At 36.0% G+C, this 22560-nt stretch overlaps 1 protein-coding gene across 2 annotated transcripts in view; it reads right to left on the minus strand.

Annotated features, from left to right (window-relative positions):
* The window catches only part of AP3B1 (adaptor related protein complex 3 subunit beta 1), a 218325-nt gene extending 215502 nt beyond the window's left edge, over positions 1 to 2823 (minus strand). For both annotated transcript variants that reach the window (XR_012495075.2, XM_019728166.3), the window contains exon 1: positions 2560 to 2823. Coding sequence is in view for 1 of the 2 variants with exons in the window: in XM_019728166.3 (XP_019583725.3) it covers positions 2560 to 2687 (128 nt within the window). In the remaining variant the exon portion in view is untranslated. The remainder of the gene's footprint in view (positions 1 to 2559) is intronic.
* Positions 2824 to 22560: the final 19737 nt, after the last annotated feature.

Below are 22560 nucleotides of genomic sequence, written 5' to 3' on the forward strand. Positions count from 1 at the left end.
TCTGGCCAGGGATACATAACATGAATCTAAACATAGGAAACACCAGTAAAGCCAAATTGATTAATGTGCTATAATTGGCTTGCATTCTTCAAACGTGTCAAGGTAGTGAAAGACAAAGGCTAAGGGACTATTCCAGATTAAAGACATTAGACAACTAAATGAAATACATGATCCTGGATTGGATCCTGTACTGAAGGGAAAAAATTGCTAAAATAAAAAATTCTTTACTGGATTAAGAGACAACACTGGATTATACTAATTATATTGTAGATTATACTGATGTTAAATATCCTGAATATAACAGTAGTGTGGTTGTGTAAGGCAATCTTTGTTCTTAAAAACTACACACTAAGGTATTAAGAGTAAAGGGACATGACGTACACAACCTATTGTCCAATGGTTCAGAAAAAATAATAGTATGAATGTGTGTATGTGTCTGTGCGTGTATACAGAGAGACAAACAGAAACAAAGCAATGTAGTAATTTTTTTTTTTAAATTGGCGAGTGCATAAAGGGTAGTTGTCTGTACTATACTTAGAACTTTTTTGTAAACCTGAAACTATTGCAAAAGAGCAGAGAAACAAGGTAAGCTTTAAGTGTTTTATATAAATTTTGTCGTTTTGTTTTTAAAGGCAAGAAATATCATCATTTTACAAATGAGAGAATATAGGATCAAAAAAGATTAAGTGACCCCTTCCAGAACAGGGGTCTCATTTGGTACAACCCCAGTCATTAGGTTGTAGTTCAATGGCCAAAATGTTTCTAATTCCTGGAAGCTTCAAGGTCATGTACTGTTTACAGCTACTCTTCACAGTTTTAAACTTTTAATGAGTTGTATGCATTCTCTAATAAAAGCACCATAAATTTCGTCAAGTAGAAAGTAGCACATCCAAGCACTAGAGAATAGGCTCTAAGTGTCTGGTTCAAATTCAGACCCTGCAGTGTTCTAGCTTAGTGATTGTGAGCAAGTTAACCATTTGTGCTCCAATTTCCTAACCTGCAAAGTGGGATCAGAGAAGTACAACATCTGGGAACAAGCTACAGGGCTGTTAGCAGGACTGAATGAGATAACAAATGTAAAGATAATAAATGCACAAGCACTCAATACATGTTGGCTATTTTTATTTTAAAGCCAGCCTGCTCAGGCACCTCAACAGCACGCTGCTCATAGTCAGAGCCATACATTTTTTTCCAAATCAGACCTAAATCTGACAAAACAGGAAATCAAGGGCTCTAAGAGAAAAATAGATGTTCACAAACCATAAAAGTAAATGAATTGTAAACAAAGCACATGCAAAATAGACTGATGTAGACTAATAGGTTAATTCAACAGTTGAAACATTTTGTCAACAGAACTGCAGAGCTGAAACAACCCCCTTGTTAGAACAATCCATCCTCTAAATGCACAGAATGAAAAATGAGAAGAAATTAGTTATTTTACTTTTAAACTTTTCTAACCTGAGAATAAAGAAAAATATTGTATTCCACATGCTGTATACAAGATTTCAATAAGCTTAATAGTCAAAATGTAATCCCAATTTCAACTACTGGAGCACTTTCCAGATGGCCCAATCTTGTTAGTAAAATGTGTATCAAAATTTAAATATACTCTTCTGACACCTGCAAAGCAACGAGCACAAGTACTTTACCTTAATTTAGCATGAATCTAGTGAGAACCCATTATGTGACCATACTGTTTAGTATTGAGAGATCAAAAATAAGAAAAATGTAAAAATGATTACAAAATATAAATCTTACCAGGATCCTGTAAGTTTAACAACCCCCCCACCCAAAAAAAAAATCCAATTTGGGGGTGTTTTCATTCCATTTTTTGGTGGTACTTAAAATATTCTTACCAAATTTTTAAAAACTAAGAGCACCTTGTTTAGTGTTTGTTTTAAAAATTCACATTCTTAACATAAAATTTTGGCATTTGTATATAGTAACTCTAAATATTCTCTACTTATATGCTTTTTATTTAGTTTGGAACTGGGTTGGTTTTGTTTTTGTCTGTAGTGCAAAGGATATTATCCAAGAACATTAATGTTTGTATAAACTAATTTGTCCATTCTTAAAGCGCCTGAACACCTTCTTGCACCTACACTCCAGAGTCACAGAATGGTTTCCCATAAGCAACACTCACACTCCAACTCTCCCTCTCAACTCCCCAAACACTCTTTCACCCTAATTGCGAATTTCTCCACGTTTGATCCAGCAATCATTAAATTGGCTAAAAGTGTTCGTTCAAAATTCAGATTCCTATGCCCCAAACCAACTCAATCAGAGTCGTTGGGGATGGGACGTAAGCTCTCCAAACGGTTCTTTCACTAAAGTTTGGAAACTACCAGAGACCCTTACACACACTCACGCCAACTCCCCGTCAACTCCCACCACGGCCAAAAGACCAAACCCCACCCACCTGCGGGAAATGTTACCGCCCAGCCCCGCAGAGGTCTCAGGACGACCCCACCCCCTTCCGGGAGCCCGAGCCCGGCGCCCGCTCCTCCCGGGTTCCCAGCTCCTCAATCCCGTCCCCGCACCCCAAACCTTCCTCCTCACTTTTTCAAATCGCTGCTAAAGAGGCCGAAGGCGCCGGAGGGGGAAATGGTTGAGGTCGCCTCCTGACCCAGCTCCGTCGCCTCCCCTCCCCCGGACTGCTCATTGTAAGCGAAGCTGTTGCTGGACATTGTTGCGATGCTGGCAGGTATAGTATTGGTCCTGCCGGAGGTTCTCTCCGACCCGCTCCAGCCCGAAAGACACGGAACAAAACTAGTTCTCGGAGGGGCGCGCGCAGGCGCTTCCGGACTCGTCACGGCTCCTTAAGCCGACCAGGCGGTCCACCCCCTGCGCATGCCCAGTGTGCAAGCTGGCCGGAGCCCACCGCCGGCCACTCCAGGGCCGACCTGGATTTACATTCTCCGGGTTTTTGAGGTAGCTGAGAGACTTGGACGTAGGCTGTGCCTTAGGGAGGCTCTGCGCTTGCTGGAGACTGGTCTTTCGGTTTTTAAAGTTTCGTAGGAGAAACGTATCCATTGCACCCGTTTTGATCCTGTAAGGAGGTTCCCCGAGCCCCGACACCTCTTTGCTTGCCCCCTGCTGTCAATCAGTAGCTTTCAAGTTTCTCCTGAAACGCCATTTAACACACCAGATCAACTTTCCTAAGAATACCAGGATCGCTTTTCCTTTTTAGACTGGTTTCTGCTCCTGTCCCTCCAGCCAGTGTTGCCTTGCTTTCACGTCCACCCTACGCAATCCTTATCCCATCCCTCCCCACTTTAATGAAACCTTTCTCTCCGCTGCGTTTTACTGATATCCAAGCCTGAAGTTTCTTGATACAAAAAAAGGGAGCTATAGACTTTCTAAATAAAATACTAAATATAAAATGCAAACATTAAAATTACCCAATAGTTTTTTATATAATAAAAGAATTTTTTCAACATTAAGAAACTTATCCTTAATATAATTACATAATATATATTGATAGATATTGTAAATTAGTAACACGTCATCAGCTCTTCTGATTTAAAGAAATAGTAACCTAGAAACAAATATTCTTATGCATATATATAAAGATAAATACACATACATATAAACTTAAAATTCCACCGCAAATTATACAATATAAAGCATCATATTTAACAGTGAAACACTAAAGGCATTCCAGCTGAAATCAATAAAAGGACAACTATGCCCATTAACGCCATTACCATTTAACACTGCTCTAGATTCTAGCTAATCCAATAAAACAAGAAAAATAAGAAGTGAAAAAGAAGAGAAAGATTATAGTAATATTTACAGATGATATGATTATCTTGCTGGATGATCTAAGAGAAAATTATTACACCTTAAATTGATTGAGCAGAGTAGCCAGAGGCAAAAAAACAATAGCACTCTGACACACCAATTGTGTCTAATTAGAAAATGTAATTTTAAAACGATCCTATTCCACAGTAGAACAAATAAGCCTTAAGAAATAAGCCTTAAGAACTGTATAAGACCTAAGTGAAGAAAAACTATGAAATTTTGCAGTTTAAATATGGAGGGGGATATATGAAATATGAAAAGATAATCTGTTTCTGGATAGGAATATTCAAGTGAATCTATATTTAATGCAGTTTCAGTCAAAATTCAACTTTTTTTTTCCACTAGACAAATTCAATCTAAAGTTCACCTGAAAGAATAAATGCAGCTTAAAGCAAAAAAAAAATTTTTTAAAAAGTATAACGTGATGAAGAAATTACCCTACCACTCATTTAAATGTACTATAAAGTTATTGTAATTTAAAAGTTTGGTATTTTTCTCAAGAGTAAATAGATTGGTGGAACAGAATAGAAACAGACTCAACTATATGCAGGTATTGACATGATAAAGTTAACATTTCAGATCATTTAGGAAATAACGTATTATTCAATAAATGGTACTATAGCAATTAGTTAACTACGTGTAAAGTTAGATCTCTATTAGTTTCCAATGACTGCTGTAACAAATTACCACAAATTTTGGCTTCAAAAAGGATAAATTTATTCTTATATTTCTGGAGTTCTGAAGTTCAAAATTAAGGTGCACAATCTAAGGTATAGGCAGGGCCACTTTTTCCAGAGGTTCTAAGGGAGAAGCCCTTTCTTGCCTTTTCTAGCTTCCAAAGCTACATCCCTTGTATTCCTTGCATTCCTTGGCTGTGGCCCCTTCCATTCTTCAAGGTGAACAGCATAGCATCTGTAAGTCTCAATCCACTCTGTCTTCACATTGAGTTTTCCAATCTGTGTCAAATCTCCCTTTGCCTCCCTTTTTTAAGGACACTTGTGAACACATGTAAGGCCCATCCAGATAATCCAGGATAATCTTTCCATCTCAAAATCTTTAATTCGATCACATCTGCAAAGTCACTTTTGCCATATAAGGTAATAGTCACAGTTTCCAGGAATTAGGAATTGGATATATACTGGGGGTCATCATTCAGCCTACCACAATCTCTAACTCACGTAATACTTATAAGTAAATTCCAGATTGATTAAAACTAAACTACAAAAATTGAATGAATTTCAGGAAAATGTTTTTGGGATTGAGGGGTCTCATGGTTGAGGATTGGGACAAAATAGCCTCAGCATAAATCTAAGCTAGACACAATAAACAAATATTTGTTAGACAAATTCCATAAAAAATAGTTTTAGCAGCCTTTACTATTAGAAAATAACTCTTCATATGATTTTAATAGAATTTAAAATTTACAGCATTAGTGAAGATCTGAGCTTCAAATTTCACAAGTATTTTCTAAGTGTTCATTTGAATTCATTGTAAGAAATAAAGCTACTCCTATTTTAAAAAAAAAAAAAAGAATTATGAATAAAACAATATGATCTCTAATGACTAAGAGTTTCCATTTATTAAGCTCTTGAAGCTCCAAGTTAGGTCATGGTCCTGATTGATCTGGCCCTCATTTACATCTCTTGACTTCATTGTGACCCACTCCCCCTAGTTTACTGCCCTCCAGACAGTCTGGCCTTTCTGTTCCTTGATCCACCAAGCTTGTTCTGACCTGAGAGACCTTGCTTGCTGAGCTTTCTGCCAGCAGCATTCTTCCAATAGGTCTTCAAAAGGCTGGCTCCTTCAGCTTTATTCAGGCTTTATTCTACTCAGCTGTTAGCTGAAATATCACCTATGCAGAGAGGCCTTTCTGGACCACTCATTCTGATATAGCACCTCCTCCTAATCCCCACCCTCACTGGTTACAGAATTGATTGGAACAGCTAATCTGTTTAGTTACTATACATCACTCTCGAATACATATCCCTCTGGAATACTTGCATTACATTAAGAAGGAGAATTTTTCCAAATAGAGTACAAAGTTTCTTCTGTCAAATGAACATGAGTTATGCCTTCCTGTTTAAAGAACCCCAGTGATCAATCAATTTGGAACATGAAGAACTCTTCTGAAATTGAATGGATGCAATCCTCCAATTTATCGAGCATTTGGGGTTTTTCATACTTCAGGTTTTCTAAAATGGTACATACCTGCAAATGTATGTCTTGAAAATGCCATGACCTCATTATTTCATTATTATATTTTATAATGAAATTGATTTGGAAAATGCAGTGTCTTCAACCCTACATTAGATCATCGCTAATGTTTATTTGAAATGATTTATGAATAAAGAGAGGCTATATTACTAAATATCACAAAGGGAGTATTTTAGGCCACTTATGATTCTCTTATTTAAGAGTTTTAGATGGCCTTAATCTCAGAGGCAAAGGCTTAAGTTATACAAAATGATCATGTCATTATACTTTCCCTCTTATTCCTAATACATTGAAAGAAGTTTATCACTCCTGGGTTTTGGAAGAAGTTTAAATAGCTAGGGAATGTGCTCAGCAAAGTGAAGCACTGCTGAAGGACAGGACTACTGGAAATCTCTTCCTGTATGTCTTCTCTGAGGCTCACTTATGAAGTCAGTGAATATAGCCTTTCTTTCCACTTCACTTTAGCAGCAAAAAGGACAATCAGCCAGACCCACGTTTGAACCCTGACTGCATCACTAGCGAGGTGTATGAAGGCAAGGCACGTTCTTAACCTTTCTGAGATTCAAAGTTTCTAAAAATTATTAGTTCTCATCCTCATTTAAAAATAAAACTCTTGTGAATAGGGAAAAGGAAGTAACACTTTCAGAATACTGCTTCATGTGGAAGCAAACTTGGTAACTTCTATGTTAACAAAATCTCTGGACTTGCCCCTAAATGTTGAAATGATAGGATCAGCTCCCTTCTAACACTGCTCACTAAATGTTGAAGCTCTGAAATATTTATATGCAAAGAGGAACCTGAATATTTTATTAACACATTCAACAAATACCTATGGGACTACCTTGTACATGGCACATGCTGGAGATCACATAGGGAACATACTTGAGGAAAAGCCAGGCCTTATCCTCAAAGACATAATAATAGAAGAGACAACCCTCTACTTGAATATGTACAATGCTATAACACAAGGCAGTAATGGTGAAAATATTTAATGGTCATATATTAAATACTTGATTGTTTATTTTTATGAATTATATAACATAATTCAAAAATCATTCACTCACATACCATCCCACTGTTATAGTTCAATTATCTTAGTATGTTCCAGACACTCTTCTGAGTGCTTTGCATATATTAATTCATTCAATCCTCATCCAATCCTGTGAGGCAGTTACCATTAGCATCCTCATTTCACAGGTGAAAAACTGAGGAACTGGGCTTGAGAAACTTGTCCAAGTTTACACAGCTAATAAAATAGCAGAGCTGTTCTTTGAACCAAGACCAGACTCCAGGGTCTACACTTTTAATTACTCTGCTGTACCACCTCTTCACATACTTAATAACATATCTTGGAGATTGTACCATATCAATACATACAAAAACTTACTGGGCTTTTTTTTTATGGTTGCAAGGTATTCCATTTTATGGCTGTATCATAACTCATTAAACTAGCCCTCTAGTGATGAACTTTTGACTTTTTTCTAATCTTTAGCTGTTACAAATTACGTTTTCATAAATAATTTTATGGTAATATATTTTGTACTCTATTGTTACCTGTGATTCTCTGCAAGGCACGTTTATGACTATTGAAGGACCCTAAAGTGCCACTACCCCCATTCTTGCATCACCTCTCATAGATGCAGAGGATATTTACTAAGAGCAATAAGAGGAGAAAAATTATGAACAAAGTGATAAAAGAAATCACATAGAAAACAATAACATTTGAATTAGATCTTAAAACAATGGAAAACTTAATTTATGCGGGTAAATGAGGTACATACAGACTTCATAGTAATGAAACAATCAGAGGCATTTTCACAGACATTAAGATAATAGGGTAATTCTGTATCTTAAGTGAATGTAAAAGTGAAGGCTTAAAATTGAACAATATAGTTTTTGAGGTTAATAGTTAAAAGAAATCAAAAAGCAGGTCCTACAATGGTCAGAAATAAATCTTTGCGATACCATAAAAAATTTCCTAAACCACTGGCATAGCACACTAATGCATTTCAAATGTGTCCATGCAGCTGGAGCAGATACTGCCACAACAGTTGGTATAATCACAGATGGACTGATTATAATGGAAGTAAAAAAGCAAAAGGGGATAAAGTAAAACCGAATGGCTTTAAATTAGGTGGTAAATCACTCCGTTTTAAATCTTGTAGTTCAGAATTCAAACCAAGGCCCCAGGTTTGAGGAAACTAATGGAAAATTTACTGGACGTCATTCAAAAGGCACTGAAAAAGAACACTGCATTCATAATGGAAAAAAATATTTCAAATCACTATGAAGTTCAACGTTAGCAGAACAGTTAAGAAAATCATGGCACTACAATTTAAGGAAATATGAGCCATTAGGTATTATTAACATAAATACTATTTTCTTAATCAGGACTCCTTTTGTTGGAAGTAAAAGAATCCCTGTCAAACCAGCTTAGTAAAAAAAAAAAATTAATGGAAAAAAAAGGGGGGTGGGGTGGGACAAGCAATTTATTGACAAGGGTTACACTGCCCTCAGAGATGAATGGATCTAGGGACTCAAATGACACCCTCAGAATTTTCTCTCCCATCTCTCAGCTCTGCTTTCTGTCTATGTTGGCTTCATTCTCTTTAACTTCCGGCAAGTCATGGACATAGCTGCAGAGAGATTTAACTTTACAGCATCACAGTTTAACAACCCACATAGAGCTTTTTTTCTAGCAGATTCCCAGGGAAGGGCTCAGATTGGCCCAAGTTGGATTATTTGCCTCTCACTGAGACTCATCCTGGTGGCTCTGAAGATGCATTATTATTACTGTTTATTTGTCTACACCTTTAATTGAAGGAAGTATCCTAGAATCAAATGACTGAAGTGAGGAAGGCAAAATTCCACAATGGACCAAGGGGTACTGTTACAGGAAGGGGGAGCAGGGATGCTAGGTAGACAAAAACAACAAATGTCCATGTCATATAGCAACAGTGAAAATACTTGTTGCAAAATAAGTAAAAATAGTAAAATAAAAATTGTATCTACGCTATGATTACCACTACATAAAATTTTTAATTCATATTGATCTGGAGTAAAAGGAAAGTTAATAAATAAAATATAAACCACTGCCAAAATAAGAAACATTTGGCAGTAGTTCTCAAGCAGGAACAATTTTACCACCCCCTCTAGGGGATATTTGGCAATGTCTAAAGACATTTTTGGTCGTCACAAATGGAGGAGTGCTACTGGCATCAAATGGGTAGAATCCAGTGATGCTGCTAAATATCCTACAATGCACAGGACAGCCCCAAACCCCAACAAAGAATTACCTAACTGAAAATGTCAATAACACGACTATTGAGAAATCCTGGCAGAATTTTAACAGCAGTGATTTGTTTTCCTTAACCAAAAGAAAAAAAAAAATCTGTTGTTGGTTGCTCAAGAGAAGGAAGGAAAAAAAATAGGAAGGAAAGGAAGGAATGAAAGGAATGGAAAAGAAAGGAAGTAAAAGGGATAGATAGTGAGCTCAGAGATGATGATGAACGAATCAAGTACACAAAGATATAGGAAATCAAGAGACCTTAATGCTAGTCCCATCTCTACAATTAACTGGCAGTGTGACCTTGGCAAATCACAGACTCTTTGAGACTCAGCTTCCTCACTGGTAATATAAGGAATTGAGCTAGTTAACTTGTCTCTGAGGTTCTTCCAGCTCAAAAATTCTATAACATTATCTTGGATAGTTAAGCAGACTCAGGAAAAAGGTAATCGAGTTTTAATGATCTATGTGTTCATCGCTAGTTTTAAATCCTGGCCTTCCTTGCTATTATGGATACATTATAGGATTTCTCCTTTTTATTAACATTTTTGGTATAAAATGTGTCATGCTGCCAGCCTAAAGAACTTAGGCCAAATATGCCTTTTCTCAAACATTGGCAACAGAAAAAAGCATCACACAGTCCAGTGATCTTTGTTCAAATTTTTAATTTTTTTATTAAGAAAGAACACACAAGCCTGGACTCTGAAAAATTCTGTTATGAGTCTTAAAAAGCAGGAGAATTGCTTTAGAATAAAAGAGATTAAAGTAACATAAAAAACAAATATAACGTGTAAAACTTGATTGGATCCTGGGTTTAAAAATAAAAAAGCAACATAAGAGATATCTTTAGGACACTTAGGGAAATGTGAACATGGAATGTATTTTAGATGATATTATTGAATTAGTATTACCTTTTTAGGTGTTATAATGATATTATGTATGACAAAGTCCTTATTTTTAGGAGATGAATGAAACATTTATGGATAATCTGTCATGATAGCTACAATTTACCTTTAAGTGGATCAGGGAAAAAAAAGTTTCCTTAAAAGTGTGTATAAATATCTACATCAAGAGCTATGCATATGTGTGTGTGTGTGTGTGTGTGTGTGTATCAAGAGAGAAATATGTGGCAAAAAGTTAATATTTGATGAATCTAGATGAAGAGTATATATGTATTCTTTGTTTTCATTTTCAACTTTTCTATAGGTTTGAAATTTTATTGTGAAAACCAAAAGAAAAAGCACATATATTTAAAATGTCAGTGTTGTAAAAGCTCTTAAAGTTCTAACCAACTACTTCAATGTACCTAACGGAGAATAGACTACAGTATAAATTGGAAAACCTCAAATGACCTGTTTCACCCACATAAACTGCTGATCTGTGTGATTGCACATTATGTTGCAAGAGTCATCCACTAATACCATTGATAAAGGAAATGGATTATTAACTTTCAATTAAATGTGATTATAAAGGAAATTTGATAATCATGTAAGGCCCGATTACCATGCAAACAAAATAAACCATAAAGATACACACAGCATTTTTCCAAGGAATGCACTTGCCCAATTACCCCCATTACTTATTTCCATATGCCCAATTTGGAAGGGGAAAAATTCTCTCCACTTACCTTTCCCAAATTTAAGCATTGAAAATCAATGTAAAACATCTCATGATGTTAAATACTTCATACTAACACATGATGAATACAATCGTTTACTGTATTAGAAAACTTGATCTTTTTTTATACATGATGTCTACATCACAGAAATGTTAAATATTTTTACACATAAAACTGATTTAGAAATACATCACAGGCATAGAGTACATTACAATTTCAGCATGATTTGTTGGCCAGGTTGATTATGAAGGGAGAAAGGTGAGACTCCATGGTCTATTGATGCAAATATGCCATGCTATTCAATGATACAGGATTTCTCTCAAGTCAAAGACATTGAAAGCCTGTCCTTTAGCAGAGCAGCTGGAGCAATAATGTGTCACAAGTGATAGTCACACTGCCAATTAGTTTCAGAGATGGGACTGAACTGCTCTCTCAATTCACCCAAATAAAATGCCCATAGAATTATTGCTTTATCCTCTAGGGATCAAAGGATTTTATTTTTTCTACAGAAAGATAACTAACGACATCTACACTGTCTTTCAAAACATATTTGTATATCTTAGCAAAGGTAGGAGGTAGAACTTATTTTAAGATAACTTTAAGATGGGAGTCCAATATTACTCCCATGTGTCCCACTGAATGATTCTAATTAATCAGAGGATTAAATAAATTATTTTGGACCAACTTTAACCAATCTTAATGTCTCCATTCAGATTATAAATTTCTCAGGGGCAGTGACTCTATCTTATACTTCTTGATGTCTCTCTACCTAGCACAGTGCCCTACAGATTCAGTGTATGCCATTGATGCTTCTTGCAATGAATATAAAGGAAACTGCTAAATCTATCAACCCAGTGGAATTTTTGAAAGATAATAAAGTTCTTTATAATTATTTGATATTGCCTGAGTAAGATTCTATTGTTTGAAGAGTTTAGCAGAGGTTATAAAATTTAATTAACTCAGAGTGAAGAATACTTGAGAAAATTTTATTTTCCCTTCATAATTGCAATCGGTATGATAAAATTGTCCTCAAGCAGTCATTCCCGTCACATTAGCATATACAGTTAGGTTGAAGTCCCAAGTGATATATTCTCCCGTTGTTTCATGTTTCTTGAATGTTAAGGTTAATAGAAATGGACCACATTCATTAGAATAAAATTATACTAAAAATATAATCTGACCCAATTAGTAAAACAAGCTCTTGTCTAGTATAAGTGGTAATTCCAGTTGTAGGCAGCAGAGGTAGTTGTTTTCACAGAAAACGTGAGATACTAATTGCTCAAATTTGAGTTTCTCTCCTATAAATTATTGATCTTCAGTACTATAATCCCTTCTCTTTCGCTTTTTGCGCCTCTTTTAGCAAGTATGTTTTGCTATACGCGTCAACACTATCAGTAATTTTTTGTTTACTCAGTTTTTAATTTTCTAATTGGGTCCTTAATTACAATGACAAGCATATATACCTCAGGTTAGACACTATCACAATTATACTACTATCATAAAATGTCTTGTTGCACCTGCAAGAAGATTTTTTTTTTTTTTGCAAGAAGATTTTAAGTTAAATTTAACAAATATTTATTAAGTAATCAAGATGTAAAAGTACTGCGAAAGGAGGCATGGGAAAAGTAAAGATGAACACATGTCTAGCACAAGAGGTTGAAAGCAAGAGTCCGGGGTTAATGAATATAAGACACTGAGCTCTGAAAACTATTTCATTCCGAATCCTCTCATATGACTATCTTAGGGCCATAGTGTCCTGAGATGAGACTCTCGTGTCAATGTTCAAAAGGATAAGACCGAATCCATGTTGACCTATTTGGTCCCTTCTTTCTCCTACTAGAGCAATTAGCTCTGTTTACTGCCTAATCAATGGGACTCCATGTGGCTACTTAACTACTCTCACTTTCAATATCCCCTACAGTAAAATGAAGATACTGATATGAATTTGAGAGAATTATAGTGGTGGCTAACTGAGACACAGACCGTGAAAGTATCTCTACAGCGCCTGCCACCGTTGGTACTCAATAAATATTAGTTTGTTGTTGTTGTTGTTTTTTTTTTCACTTTCTGGGTGTCTCCCAGTAGAACATCTACCCACTTGGAATATCAAGGCATTCTAGACAACAATGGAGTATGGCAAAGCTAGATGATAATATTAGGCTGTTGCCACTGATAATTCTAGCTGTTACAATTAAGACGTTGACTTCAAAGATTCTATGCTGGATAATTTTCTTCGATTTAATTTGCGTCCATTCCCCCTGCTCCCCTCACACTTCACCCCCTACTGCCCCTCTGGGAATCCCAACACGCCAACGCTCATTTCCCACTGTGTCCCTTCTTTCACAAAGTTCAGCTGTTAAAAAAAAAAAAGAGATATAACACAGCGAAAGAACTCAAATATTGATAAAGGAAGCATAATTTAGATGGTACCATGAGAGCAAAGACAGGAGTAATAGTAACAATTTAACATATTTTTCTGATATGTGGAAAAACCTCTCATTCCTAAGAGAGAATGAGTAACTCCAACCACTTTAAATATGGTAAAAATCATTTTAAGACATTGCCAACAAGTCAAGATAATGTCTTGTGAAACTAGAACGTATTTGTTTTTATCATATCCATGATGAATTATAACATTTTTACTACACTGAAGTAGATATGAGTGTGTGCTATCTTCATGTTTGAAGCTCAAGGCAAGTCAGTAAGAATAGCACATTGTTTTTACCCTCTTTATAGAGGAAACAAATAAATAGTTCAACCAAAAACTGGAGTCTGTTATGCTAACCATGCATTCAATTAAAAATATAATAAATATAGGAAAATCCCTGGAATATAAAACATGAAAACTATATTGAAACGATATTGGAGAAAAACTTTGCTTTGTCTTGATTAAAGTAGAGGAATTCTACAAAAATTGTAGTAGCAAGGGTTAACATAATCATAACATTTTGGAATAGGTTTATCAAAAAATACTTTCCCGAAGTATTTTTATTTAATCAATCTTTTGTCTAATAAGATGATATTTTACAGTGAAAATGTATAACATGATTTTATTTTTTTCTGCTGAAATCAAGAGACTACAATTAAACCTAATAATTACTAGAGTTCAACAATGCTAAAATAGCTACACAGCTGCAGGGGTATTGATTAATTATTCATGAAGATATAATTTTAATAATAATTTAATATTATTTAGTAAAGGGCTTAATTTCCTACCAATAAATTATTATTTCCAATTAGAAAGCTTTACTCCAAATAATCTTGTATTTGTTATATAGTAGCAAAAATTATTTGAAATGGCTGGAGGCAAAAACAGAATAACTCTCCGAGCCCAGCAAGTCGTAACATTTCAATATAATCTAATGAGTAGAGTGAATCAGTAATGCAGAATCGCTGTGGACTATTTTTGCTCTTTTCCCTGGCACTAGAGTGAAGCACAGAGCATTTGTGGAATACTGAGCATTTCAAACAAGAGCCAAGGTAATTTAAATTTTTATTGCTACATTTAGTCCTTGGCTTTAAACAAACCAAAAAAGAAGAAAACTCAGGAAAATTAGTTTACTAAATCATGGTACCAATCAAATCATGAACAATCAAATTGCAATATTTGGCTTTCCTTGGGTTCCTTTTGTGTTGCTAAGACATTGGACAAGTCTGACTGACAAGCAATATTTTGCAGAAAAGGAGTTCAGAATGCTCTCTTGGCAAGGCTGAGAAAGGAGTAGAGAGCCTGAGGCTATCTTCTTATTTTGTAACTAAGATGCTTTTGCTGCACTCCCCGCTTGCTATTAATTGCCTTTGGGATGATTTACATTGGTTCCAAATTCCCACTTCACAGGCTAATCAATCTGGTGAGGCTCCAGTAAGCCTGCTAGGCAACTTAAGTCTATGACCATCAAAAATTCTGATTCCTTAGAAAAGCCATCAGTGACCCAACATGTGGTCATCAGGGTAAACAGACACACACACACACACACACACACACACACAGCAACAGTGGTTTCAAATATAGAATAACCCTTTTTCCCAGTTAAAGTCTTAAATTTGAATCCTCTTCAATGAGCATCTAAAACACCAGAGAAAATAATAAATCTATATTCATTTTAAAAATCATTGAAAATGTAGCGATTTTCTGCGATACAACAATTACTGTGCTGGACACAGTGAATATAAACAATAATAGCATTGGATAAATATCTGTTGAGTGATCACCCTGTGCCAAGCACTATTCTAAGTTCTTCACGTGAATTGGTCCAATTAATCTTTACAACAAGTCCGCAAGCATGGATAAGGCCTGGTTCCTTCTCTTAGATTTGGGCAAGAAACTCTGAACTTCATTTGGTTATATCACTCTCTGTAGGACAAGGCAACATGCTCCCCTGAAACCCGCCACCTCCCTTCTTAACCACTTTGATTACACGAGCCCTTGGCATTGCCTGACTAAATGACCACTTTAGGGACTATGTGACCCTTTCCCTTTTGTCATCCTCCTTAGAGTGGACCATGCCAGCTTTATTGCACCCAGAAGCACTATGATCAACTTTGAGAGCTCATCACTCTCTTCTCTTTGACACACTTCTTACATGTGGTTTTTGGCTTACCATTCTCTCTGGGTTTTTCACCTAACTTACTCACCTGCTTTGTATCCTTTACTATTTCCTCCTCATACCCCCAACATCTGAATGTTCAAGCACCTCTCAGGGTTCAGTCCTTGGTCCTCTTTTGTCTTTGCAGTCCATTACTAAGAGGCCCTATAAATACGGGAAGAGGGCTCTAACAAATCTGTGTGTCAGACAAACCAGAGTTCCCTTAGAAGGGCCACCTGGAAAGTGAAGGGCTCAAAAGCAGAGCTTAGGAGAACAGTTAAAGGAACGAGGTATATTTAGAACGGAGGAGAAATGACATTGGGTGATATAATAATTGTATGTCTTTAAGTACTACTTTTAAAGGCCTCCAGGTAGAAAGGGATTAAGCTTTTCCTGCATGGAGAATCAGGACAAGTGAGTAGGAGTTTGAGAGTGGAAAGAAAAAGATCAGACAGATACAGAGCTTTCTAGTCATTGTAGCAGGAACGGCTTGTCTTTGAATGGCTGTAGACAAAGAGCAAATGCCCTGGCATTCAAAGTATGTGCTCAAGGGTTAGGGATGTGAGGGTGAGGAGAGGGGAAAGAGTAATCCTGTAAAATCGATTTCAAACATTGGAAGAACTGTAGATTATATGTTTGAGTCTACTCTAGTTTGGGGAATCTAAGATGAATCCTTGTCTTAATAAAAACAACCATGATAGTCATCACAAGCTCAGAAGAGAAAATTAAATCTGGCTTATGATAAGTTAAATCCAATGAAAATACAAAAATTTTGTCATTGCTTTAACATTCACTTTTTGTTCTGTCCTCTTTCATTTTCATAAATGAATTCATATAAAGCAAATCTATAAAGGAGAGCAGTAGAGGTGAAAATATCACGGGAAAGGCAAGTAGTTTGACTAGTAAACTCATCGAGTTGAGACAAGTATGAAAACTCATTACAACCCGAATTTCTCACACGTCGCAGTTTCTCCTCCCTTTTAAACTTTCTAATAGAAGAAGTTGAATTCACATTATTGGGAACTCCACTACTGCCCTCACTTCTATCAAAAAAAAATAAATAAATTAGAAATAGCTCCTTTTCCACATTTATTTTAATGTAGAATGCTGTGATCTCTCAGGATTTATTTTATGGTTTCTCAAAAGACCAAATCTTGAAAATCTCATTCTTAAACCCATGGGGAATATGTCTATTTCTATTTTATTAGGGCAGGTGAATTGAGGGGGGAATAGGGTTTGATTTAATACCTGTTAAATTGTGTAGACTATGTATCAAAGGTGTTGTGGAAAAAGTAAATACAGCAATAAAGTTTTATTTTATTTCATACTTGAAGATAATATTGCTGGCCATTGTATTACTTGTGTATTAATGAAATTGGGGAATAAAAGAGTTGATAATCTCATCAGCTTTTATCAGTGGCATATTTTACTTTCTCCGAAACAACAGTATTGCTAACTCCTTAAAGGCAGAGAAAATCTTTTTTTAAATCACTGAATCTCTAACAAATCACAGGTAAAATAACAATGACTCATTGAGCACCTCTTTTGTGCCAGGGGTTTTATTATTTTCTGTTATTAATAAACTACTCTTTATTTACAGATGAGAAATCTGATGCTTACAAAGCTTTAGTTACTACTTTTCCAAGATCACATAACCAATAAGTTGCAGGGACTGGGTTCAAAGCTTGGCTGCTGTTACGGCATCCAGCACTCTGACCTATTATGCTAAACTCCTTATAATGCATGATGTGGCAGGGGCTGCTTTTGTCCACTAAATATTCTCTCCCTTTTCCTTATTGTAACAGAACACTGAATTTTAGCTGAGCACATTGGTCAGCTGAGGCTGCTTTTCAGCCTCCCTTGTAGCTGAGAATGAGCATGTGACTAGACAGTATATAAAATATATAATATGTAAATAGAATGTTCTCTGGAACTTCTCCCTCCCTACTCCACCTTTGCTTCATGAAATATAGATGTAACAGAGTGGCTGGTTAGCTCAGTTGGTTATAGCGTGGTGCTGATAACACCAAGGTCACCGGTTCGATCCCCGTGTAGGCCACTGTGAGCTGCGCCCTCCTTAAAAAAAAAAAAAAAAAAAGATAGATAGATAGCTAGCTAGATAGATAGATAGATAGTGATGCCTGGAGGTTGAGCAGCTGTCTTGACCCATCGGATGACCTCGAAGAGGGGTGCTAAGGCTGGAGATGGAAGAACATAACAATATTCCCTGCATATATCATAGAGATACCATGCCAGTTCTGGTCCACCGCCTCTCAGACTACTTTTATTGTGATTGGGAAATAAACTTCCATCTCCTGGAAGCCAGATGAACGTACTCCTAACTGTTAGACATAGTATATCATGCTCAGTGTCTTTTTATGGAATTACATTTGATTCCTCCTGCCTCCTCCACTCACTGGTGCCTCATCTCTAATATCCTCCCTTTAAAAATTTGCTTAAATTCCAACTTGTCTATAAAGGCTTCCCTAATCACCATTTCCTCTATGGTGAATTTCAAAGAGGCTAACAGATATTTATAATTTTATTTTTTTAGCTTTTTATTATGGAAAATTTAAAACATGTACAAACTTAGCATAATATAATAAAGAATTTTTTTTTTTTACAAAGAGTGTTTCCTTATTAATCATTAGGGTTGATCTGACTTCACAGACTGAGTTCCCTCACCCTCTCCCACCCCCACCATCTCTTCTGTGTGCATCTTTCTGCAGCTCTGGGCTCAGATAGAGGAATCCTCCTGTAGATATTTACAAATAGCCAGTTTTTAAATATTTTGAAAATATGCTATTGTTTTATACTAAAGTATATATAAATAAATACCACATAGTTTCTACTATCCAGGTTAATGGTACCAAAAAATGTTAGATTAGGTACGACATTATGAAAATTGGCCCTCATAAGCCTAACTGGGTGTTGATCAATCATGATTGAAGTATAAGAGTGATATTTTGGAAAATGCTCATACTAGTGAATAAATAGAGGCAGCATGATATTGTTAAGAAACCACAGGGATTAGAGTCAAAGAAGTGCTTCCAAATCTTCATGTGGCCACTTTACTTTCCTGGGCTTTCATCTCCTCACCAGTAAGATGAGAGAGTTGGACTTGGCCATGCTTTATTTCATGATTCTTGTTTGAATTTCTGCAATGGGTACTGCCAAGCAGAGAAAAACTTCAGTGATTCCAACTCTACTAATTCAACATTTACAAACTGGTGTGAGTCACTTGATCTCATTTGTAAAATGGAAGCTTCAGTTTTGATAATTTCTAATGTTGTTTTCAGGATTGACCTTAGGTGGTTCCACCTACTTTCGTGTATATTAATGTTATTTTATGATTAACGTCAAGAGAAGGTAATTGGTCTTGCAGAAGAACAGTATTGGGATCTTATACATGAGACAATACTGCTATAGATAATGCTTGTGAGGTTCCTACCCCTTCTTTCTCTCAGAGCCTTTTCAAACATCACCCACTGCCCTTGCATTAGTTTAAAACTAAATTAGCCATCAGGACTGAGTTGACATAGGGAGAATCACTGAGTTTGATGCTAGGGAAATAATGATGAGCCTGGCTGACCAGCCCTTGTCTTCATGGAGCCCGGAGTTGTTCCCATGTAGTTCCCCTCAATGTCAGCCTAAACTCACATGTTTCTAACAGAGTAACAGGCCTGTGGAGTTCTTTCATGGATAAAACTCAGAGGATAATGTAACTAATATGAAATAATGAAAATAATATATTAACTAGTAGTTTTAAAAAAAAATCTTCCTGTGTACTGTATCAAGCCAAAGGTTCTTACGTTTTTGCAGGTGGAAGAATAACCTGAAGACTTCTTTAAAATGCAGAATCCTGGGTAGCCGGTTAGCTCAGTTGGTTAGAGTGCATTGCTTCTAACACCAAGATTGCCGGTTCGATCTCCGCATGGGCCACTTTGAGCTGTGCCCTCTTTAAAAAAAAAACCAGAATCCTGGGTCTAAGATCTAGAGAGTCTGAGAGGGTCTTTGTTTTTAGCAAGCACTACCAGACATTCTAATGTTGATGTTCTGTATTCCTAAACTTTGTTAGATGCTACTATTTACTCTTCAGTGTCACATATTTTTGTTATGGACTTATCCTTTGCTAAATAAATTTGAATTTGATTATGTGTAAACTATATTCATAACTATAAAACATTATTTAGTTGCCTTCTTAAAATATACCCTCTTAATGTGGGATACTGTGGGGTACTTCCAGATCAGCCATGGCTTGGAGCCATCCAAACAAATGGTAACTCTCATCACTGCAGGTTCTACAAAAATGTTTTAATCTGAATTTGAATGGGTAATACATTCTCCTGGTTCAAAAATCAAAACAATATTAAAAGATATATATTAAAGGTAATGTACTCACTCCTTGCCCTTTTGTCCTCTAATTCTCTCAGTTTTTTGTGTGCATCCTTTCATGGTTCCTTTATGTTGAGCGTATGCAAAAGCTAAGATAGGAAACAAACTCTTTTGTACCTTGTTTTTTTAAGTTAACATGTCTTTAAATTCACTGATGATTTACATCTGGAAATCCCTATGTTTTCTTTGACAGATGATAGTTTCCTAACCGCTAAAATTTAAAAAAAATTTTCTTACTAGTGCATAGAGATTGTTCTCTTGTTTTTAAAGCTGCACAGCATTCCATCATGTGAATGTGGCATAATTTAACCAGTTCTCTATTGATAAACACATTGGTTGTTCCAGTGTGTTTTTACTTTTACAAATAATGCTGCAAGAAATAACCTTTTAGTTATACATAGAGTTACCATATTCCCAAGCCATTCTACCCCCAGGCTATAACCAAGAGAACTGAAAACATATGATCACACGAAAACTTGTACACAAATCTTCATCAAGTTTTATTCATAATAGTGCAAAAATGGAAACAACCTAAATGTCCCTCACCTGATGACTGGATAATCAAAATGTGGTATGTCCATAAAATGGAATACTATTCAGCCATAAAAATGATGAAGCACTGATACATAGTACAACATGGATGAATCTTGAAAACATACTAAAAGAAAGAAGCCAGATATAAAAGGCCACCTATTGTATGATTCCGTTTATATGAAATGTGCAGAATAGGCAAATTCATAGAGAAAGAAAGTAGATTAGTGGTTGTGAGGGACTGGGGGTGAGACGGGTGGGAGGAGTGGGAAATGACTGCTAATGGGTACGGGGTTATCTTAGGGGTGGTAACAATGTTCTGGAAATAGTGCTAATGGTTGCATAAACTTGTGAATACACTAAAAATCACTGAATTATACTCTCTAAAATGGTGAATTTTATGGTACGTGAATTGTAATGGAGTTTTAAAAAATAACTTAGTACGTATCATTTCATATCAGTATAGGTATTTTTACAGGATAAAATCCCAGAAGTGGAATTGGTGGGTCAAAAGTCATATGCACTTTTAATTTGTAATTTTCATAGATTTTGTTGAATTTTTCTCCTGGTGTGTGTACCAGTTTATACTCCCATCAACATGGATGAGAGGGTTTGTTTCCCCATAACCTTGCCAACAGAGGGTGTTGTCAAAATTTTAGAATTTTATCAATCTGATAGATTTTTGAAATGATATCTTGGTGTAGTTTTAATTCACTCTTCTCCTATTATGAGTGTAGTTGAGCTGTTGTTGAAGTTTTTTGCCATTTTCCTACTAAACAAATTTATTTAACTCATTGGAAATGCTTGCTTCTATGGCCATGTTTTGCTGGGAAACTGTAATTCTATGGCAGGAAGGCGTTTGCTCTGTTTCCAACCCTTTCAATCAACCCCAATTTTAGTTCTACCCTACAGTTCAGTATATAATTATTCAAATTAGTGATGATTCTCTCTGGCAACAAATTGAACCTCTACAGAAAATGCACCAACTGACATAAAGAGAAAATAAAAACTGAATTTTTAGCCTTTGGATCTGAGCTTTGAAAACGAAACAAAAGGCTACAAGCCTCTCCAAATTACTGATTACACAATAATCTTTGAATCTTGACATCTGATTCCCACCCCACCCTCCAGGGTTAAATCAATGACTTGTAGCTATTTTTTTCTAGCTAGAAAAATAGACCTTATAAACACTATTCTTTAAATATATTTATTTGTATAGTTCCTTCCATCACTGAGGATTAATCATCCTTCTGTGCAATAACTTGGATCACAAACTGTGTCCATTTTCTGGGTGGAAGAGCAGGTTCTGATGAAAATTGGCATATTGAGATCAATGGCAAGACTGGCTGCCAATAATGTCTAGCTATCTCTATTTTCAGTAGCAATACTTTAGACTATAATTTCAAAACAAATGTTTTTCATGTAATTTCTAAAATACCCTCAATTAAATTCATTTCTAGGCAAATACATAATTTAAGAGTTTATTCGTGCTTCACACCAGTGTTTCTCTTCGCAGCATTTTCCCTACCTAGATCATTTTCCCTACCTGAGTCTCAGCAAGGTTGTTCAAGATCATAGAAGCAATGAAAGCCAGAGCTGGAATAATAATGAGAGCTAACATTTATGAAGCACTTACTATGTGCCAGCCTCTGTTCTAAGAATGTTAAGTATGTTAACTCATTTAATTTTCACAGCTATCTAAGAAGTATAGATTATAATTATTCCCCTTCTTACAGATGAAGAAACCAAAGCATCTGGAGATTAAGCTCTTTGCTCACGGTCACCCAGGTGGTAACAGTTAGGATTCCAACCTATAAAGTCTGATTCTTTTGTCTGTGCTCCTAACCAATATCCTATAACCTCTGGGGCAATCTGATCCAACATCCATTTTATTAATAGAAGCACACTTCCTGAGGCCCAGAGAGGTAAGTGCCTTGCACTCGAACTCCCGGTCCCTGCTCTTGGCACAGCACTACATTAGGGAGAATGTATTCATAATTTGCCTGTCAAATTTTACATGGGTTATGAATTAGCACAGTCTGGCTGAGTTCAGAGAAATGACATTATAATTTGTTTAGGAAGTCATATATCTAGGCTTACCAAATTTAGTAAATAAAAACACAATC

Source organism: Rhinolophus sinicus, chromosome 3 (genome assembly GCF_057876585.1).
Source record: "Rhinolophus sinicus isolate RSI-liver-muscle chromosome 3, RSI-T2T, whole genome shotgun sequence".
NCBI classification, from domain to species: domain Eukaryota; kingdom Metazoa; phylum Chordata; class Mammalia; order Chiroptera; family Rhinolophidae; genus Rhinolophus; species Rhinolophus sinicus.